The 6400-nt window shown below is 26.3% G+C and overlaps 1 protein-coding gene across 1 annotated transcript; it reads left to right on the forward strand.

The window, feature by feature from the left end:
- Window positions 1–1754: 1754 nt before the first annotated feature.
- LOC120076723 (ethylene-responsive transcription factor CRF6-like) lies at window positions 1755–2715 on the forward strand. The gene has a single exon (XM_039030620.1). It carries the CDS (start codon window positions 1771–1773, stop codon window positions 2518–2520), a length of 750 nt encoding a protein of 249 aa, XP_038886548.1. The 5' UTR covers window positions 1755–1770; the 3' UTR covers window positions 2521–2715.
- Window positions 2716–6400: the final 3685 nt, after the last annotated feature.

Raw genomic sequence — 6400 nt, forward strand, 5'->3', positions numbered from 1 at the left:
GATGTAAAACAATAAAAGTTTGTTGATTAAGTTTATATTGTTTAAATTATACACTAAAACAACACCTTTAAACATTACCTTGGATCTTTTATTAATGTTTCGAAACTATCTTCGAGTAGAAAACTGTTAGAATTCTGAATGAAATTGTGACTTGGAACAAGTGTGACAATAGCTTGTAACAGTGTGGTGTGTTGGTGTTGGGTGCCAATTTCTAAGTCCAAGTTCTAATTTTTGTCTAATATTTAAACGAATTTTTAATTTAAGTAGTATAGTTTTGAAATTCTTATGAAATGTCAAGAATAATATTTCAAAATTTAAAATAATAGAGATGTTTTTTAAATAAAAAAAATCCAAAAGTACTTTTTTTTTAATTTAATTTTGTTTAATAACTATATATAATTTTAAAATATTTTTTTAATTATTCTAATATAATCTAGAATGAGAATCCATCATCTTACATAAAAAGAGACATACATATCAATTACAATTTAATTATTTTTTTTTCACATTGGAACTCATAATTAAAATAATAATTAAAAAAAAAAACTGTGGAGTTTTCTTACACGTGACTTGCATAAGCACATAAATAACAAAAAAAATATATTTGAAAATGATTTCAATAACTTGAGGACCAAGCTTGCGCATTTACAAGTGAATTTTAACTCTTTTTATTTATTTATTTAAAAAATCTAAATTTAAGGTAACAATTTAATACAAAATTTCCGTTATTTTTTTTTGTTGTTGGTATTTCTAAGGACGTGAAATTAAATGAAAGAGATAGTGGGAGAGGGTCCAATTAATTGGAGGCCAAGGTCAACGAAACGATCGTAGTCAAAAAGTAAATGCCACGTGGCACCATCTGTGCGCTCCTTCTAACATAATATGTCGTTTTCGAATTCCGACCGTCATTCCCTCTAAAATTCAAATAACTCCAAGTTTTCCTTTTTTGTTTTTTTCTCCTCCCATAAAAATAATTTTTCTTTTTTGTTTTCTTTTAAACACTTTCCTTATTGTTATTTCCATTTTAAATTGTCTTCTTTACTTTCTAAAAATATATATATATTTTTAGAATCAATCTTTTAATTTTAAGAGGTCATGCTTATTACTGTTAAGCTAATAATCTCACCCTCGCATAACAATTTTTTTTTTTTAATAATAATCTTTTCTATAATTTTTGAAAATAAGTTACTTTTAGAACTACTTTTTAAAAAATTAATTTCGAAAATTCAAAAATAAAATCGTTATCCATTATTTTTTTGTTTTAATTTTTTAAAATTAAGTTTATAAACCTATTTGTTAAACAATAGATCGAGTGAAAAATAATAATGATAATTTTTTGTAAGAAAATATAATATATGAATATGTTTTCAAAATTTATAGTAAAAATATTAATCGATTAAAAAAATTAAAATAAATAAAGCTAAAGAGCTCAAAATTGAAAAACAATAATATTTTAACCAAATTGAAATATTGAAGGTAGTAAATTCCAATTTTCAAAATAAAAATTAAACTTATTTAACATTTAACATTTATTTTTTTCTGAATGGCAGAGTAGAGTATTTAACGAGGAGGGAATGTGGAGATAATTGGTTTGAAGCAAAAAAGTAATAGCGATTTCATTTTCCTTTTTTAAAATTATCCAAAACTGTACGGAGAGATAATAATAATAATAATAATACCAATAAATCTTAGTTTCCGTTTCTTTTTTTTCCCTTCAAATTTTGCTTTAAAAAATCCTTAAATTCAGTCCTCACTCCACAAATCGCAACAATGTCTTCAACTCAATCTCGTTTCAAGTTCCGTGAACGCCGCTCCGTCACCGGAATGTCTCTTCCGGCCGATTCCACCGCTCCTAGGATCGTCCGCATCTTAGTCACTGACTCCGACGCCACCGATACATCCAGCAGCGACGACGACGACAACGACGCCCAACTCGTGCGCCTCGTCTCTCGCCACATAAACGAGATCCACCTCCACAATTCTACGCACTCGAAGCTGAAGGAAGTTAAACCGATCAAGAAATTCCGCGGCGTACGGCGGCGGCCGTGGGGGAAATTCGCGGCGGAGATTCGTGATCCGAATAAACGCACTAGAATCTGGCTTGGAACCTATGATTCGCCTGAGGAAGCCGCAATCGTCTACGATCAAGCAGCGATTCGATTCCGAGGTCCTGATGCTTTAACTAACATCCTCAAGCCGCCGCAACGGAATCCGCCGCCGGAGGAGATTTATGATTCTTCAATGCAAATCACCGATGACCTCTCCGCCGTATCCGGTGGAGGAATGTGGTTTTCTCCAACTTCGATTCTCAGAGACGACGATTGGAATGCGGCAGCGGCGGAAATGTTAGGAGATGAGATGGAGTTGATGGATTACTATTACCGGCCTCCGAGGATATTTCTGGAGGAAACGAGCTTCCCGGAAATGGCGATGTTTTGCGGCGGTTTTTGCGACGGCGCGGTGGATTTGGACGGAAATTTTGGGTCATGTAAATGGGATGTGGGGACCTATTTTGAATAAAAGGAGAATTCACTTTCTACATTGCATTGACCATTAGGGAGACCGAGTCGACCAACTCGGTGGTGGGTCAAATCGTAATTTTAATTTAATTTCATTGACATGAATATTTTAATGTTTTTAACATTTTAACATTGTGAAAAAAAAAACATTTTGAGGAAGATATATGTAAATTTACTACATCTTATTTAATGTTAAACTAAGAAATAATATATAAATGAAGCACTTGTAAATTCTTTTTAATATGTTGTATTTAAAGTTCGTTTTTTTTTTCTCTAAAAATTTGTGCCTAGATTTTCTATTAATAATAAATATTTATATAATCATTACTCGTTAATACATTTGTTTCTAAAATAAATTCAATTGTAACAAAATAATTACCAAATTGAGCTTTAAATATTTATATCAAAGCATCATTTTGTTTTTTATTTTCTAAAAAGGAGTGATAATATAAATTTGTAATTATATTCTTCAAACAGTAATTATAAAAAAACTGCAACCTTTCATTGTAATTATTGAAGGTATTGTTATCGTATTACAAAATGGGAAATTGATAATTAATTTTAAATTCAATGATAAGAAGATTAGGGAAAATGGAGTTAAGTTATAAAGAATATGCTATTTTCTTTAAGACCATAATTAATTTAAAATATAAAAACAGAGAAAATTAATAAAAATATAAAAATATTCATTATCCATTTTATGATTAAGAGTGTGAATAAAAAAAAAAAGAAATTTGATCAAGTAGATGAAAAAATTATGTAGAAAATAAAAATAAAAAATGATCAAATATATAAACAAAAACATCATAAGATATTGATACCTTTCCTTCATATGATTATTTGAAACGTGTGTGTCCATCATTAATATTGATATTTTAGATTAAACAATTCTTCAAAATACAATCACGACTAATTTCAGTAATTCCTATAATTTAAAGTGTTAAACCAATATTAAATCTAAAATCTTCATGAAGATTGAGAACTAAAAGATGAAGACTAAATTTGTGGTAGAAAATGCATAGAAATTTTTTCAAAACTTTCATATCTTATTTTAAATTTTGATTAAATGTAGAATTATAAAATTTTGGAATTAATTTCAATAAATAAATATGTAACTTAACCTCTTCATATTCCTAACATTTCACATTCTTTTCAATTCAAGTTATTTAAAATGTAAAAAAAGAATCTAAAAATATGAAAAGTATCTGTTATCATTTATTGGATCTTTGTTAACGTGCATTTTTTTAGTAAATTAATTATTATATTGGTTTTTTTCCTCTAATTCTTATTCTAATTATAAGTATTTTATAAAGGAATGGGCTGTATTAATTATTCATTAAGAGAATAAAAAGATCTGAAGGGTAAAGAAAATGGTATTATTGTAATTAACGCAAAATATAAGGGGTCTCAAAGAAAATGATATAATCATAATTTTCTAAACATGAGAAGGATAATATGGTTGGAAAAAAAAAAGAATATAAATATATATATATTGGTAATTTCATTTTTGAAATTCATTGTTAGTGTGTATATCACATTTTCATGTAATGTGATTTGTAGTCGTCGTTTATATGTATCTTTTTGAAATTTAAAATGGTAAAATAGACTAAAAATATTTTTTAACGATCATTACTTTTTAATATAGTAAAAACTAAACCTATTAATTTTTATATATTATAATTTATAATCATATAATAAAGAAATATTCTTTAACTTCATTAATAAATGATAAATTTTTAAATTTTATTATTGATTATTAAATATTAAATTTTGCTGAAACAATATGCTATGCAAGTACTCAATAAAACATAAATTTGCAATAGATTAACTAAGTTTTTTTTCTTTAACCAAAACAAAAAAAAAAAAAAAAAAAAAAAAAGCAAATACATTGATATAAAAGGAAAAAAAAAAATTGTAGCTATACATTCGTATTTTCTCAAATAAATTTGCTCACATAATAATTGGTAGGCAAAAACTCTTATTCAACTCATCAAAGTTGAGTTGTAAGTGTACATCACAAATCTAGAAATCGAGATATTTAGATAGGACGTCATGAATCATCATTTACAACTTAAATGTACGCTCATCTTTAAAAGCCTTAAAGATTAAAATGTCTTTAAGGACATGCAGTGAAGAAAACAAAAATAAAAAAAAGATAAAGTTCTTTGTGTTGATGAAAAATGATAATCAAGAAGAATCATTTTTATAGTAAGAAGAAGGTGAAAATTACAAAACTTTCTAAACATTCTAAATTCTTTTAAAATTTGATTTTTAATTTAATTAATGGAATAAATTCCTTAGAGGAGTGTTTTTGTTATTGATATTAATTTGGCAAATGATTTAATAATAATAATAAAGAATTTAAAAACTAACTCCCGCATATATATATATATATATATATATTGGCTTTTATAGTACGTTTGTGCACCAAGAAAAATTAGGGGCGTTCATGGTTCGGTTCGATTCGGTTTGGAGTTCAAATCGAATCGGAAACTGCAAATTTAAAAAAATTATATTTTCTAAAATCGAGCCGAGCCTAACGACGTATAAGTGTTTGGGTTCGGTTCGGTTTCAAGATTTTTCTGTTTTTTGTTTTTTTTTTTAATTTTATATTTTTTTAATATTTTCTAAATTATTAAACAGTCCGATTCGATTTAGTTTTCACGTTTTTTTTTTAATTTTTATTTTTTATTTTTCAAATAGTCTCTAGTGAAATATGATGTTTAAAAAGTACATTATAAAATTTTTCAAGGTATATTGTAACAATTTTTTATAGTTTTGAGTCGTTTGAAAAACCAAATTTAGATTTCCGATCAAATTCTAAAGCAAAATAAGGGCTTGTTTGGATTTGATTAAAAAAATGTTATTACAAAGAGTAGCTTTTTATTTAAACTCTATTTTCTGTTTTTATTTTTAAAATTAAGCTTAATTTCATTCATATTTCTTAGAATAATTTACATATTTTTTAAGTATGATGGTTAAATTCTTAACCAAATTTCGAAAACAAAAACAACTTTTCGAAAATGCTATTTTTTTTTTTTTTTCAAAATTTGGCTTAGTTTTCTAAACCATTGGTGAAAGTAGATAACAAAGGAAGAAATTAGAGGTGGGATAGTGTTCTAGTTTAATTTAAAAAAAAAAAAAAAAAAAAAACAAAAAAGTGATACCAATCAGGACCTAAACAATTTTTTTTTTCAAAATTAAACAGTTAAAAAGTTAAAATAAAAATAACCAAAATCTATTAAAAACTACCCCTTTAAAAATTGAAAGTTAAGGTTCCGTTTAGATTGGCTTAAGAAAAAAGTGTTTTTCAAAGGACTCATTTTTATTTAAACACTTTTGACAAAAATTGTCGAAAATACATTTCAAAAGATATCTTGAGTGATTTTCAAAAACTCCAATATTTTTCAAAATGACTTATTTTTTAACTTAAATACTTAAAAATACATTGCAAACACATCCTAAACCATGCTAGATTATCAGCCACAGGCTCCAAGTAAGATTTCTAAAGTGAGAAATGATCGTAGAATATAAATAATTGTTCAGAAGCCTCTTTTCAAGGTTCAAACAGAAATTTAAATAGATGTCTGATTGGATTCTTCGAATTCTTTAGAAAGAGTTGTTTGATTTCACACGGTCGAATAATTCTATAAAACAAATTTGAAACTACATCCAAAACATCAATGATTAAAAAAAAGTGACTTAGTAAGCTCCATAATTGGTAAAAATAAAAAAGGTAAAAAGATTCAAAGACATTGAAAGAACAAGAAATCAGTAGTTTTAAAAAGTTTTAGGTTACACAATTATTAATTTAATTAAATTGAAAAATTGAAGCATAATTTTGAGTTGGGGAAAAATGGAGTGCTCATTTTGCGGCTGTA

This window comes from Benincasa hispida, chromosome 4 (genome assembly GCF_009727055.1).
Source record: "Benincasa hispida cultivar B227 chromosome 4, ASM972705v1, whole genome shotgun sequence".
NCBI classification, from domain to species: domain Eukaryota; kingdom Viridiplantae; phylum Streptophyta; class Magnoliopsida; order Cucurbitales; family Cucurbitaceae; genus Benincasa; species Benincasa hispida.

Coding starts and splice junctions, on each gene's coding strand:
- LOC120076723 (XM_039030620.1), top strand. CDS start 1,771: ATGTCTTCAACTCAATCTCGTTTCAAGTTCCGTGAACGCCGCTCCGTC.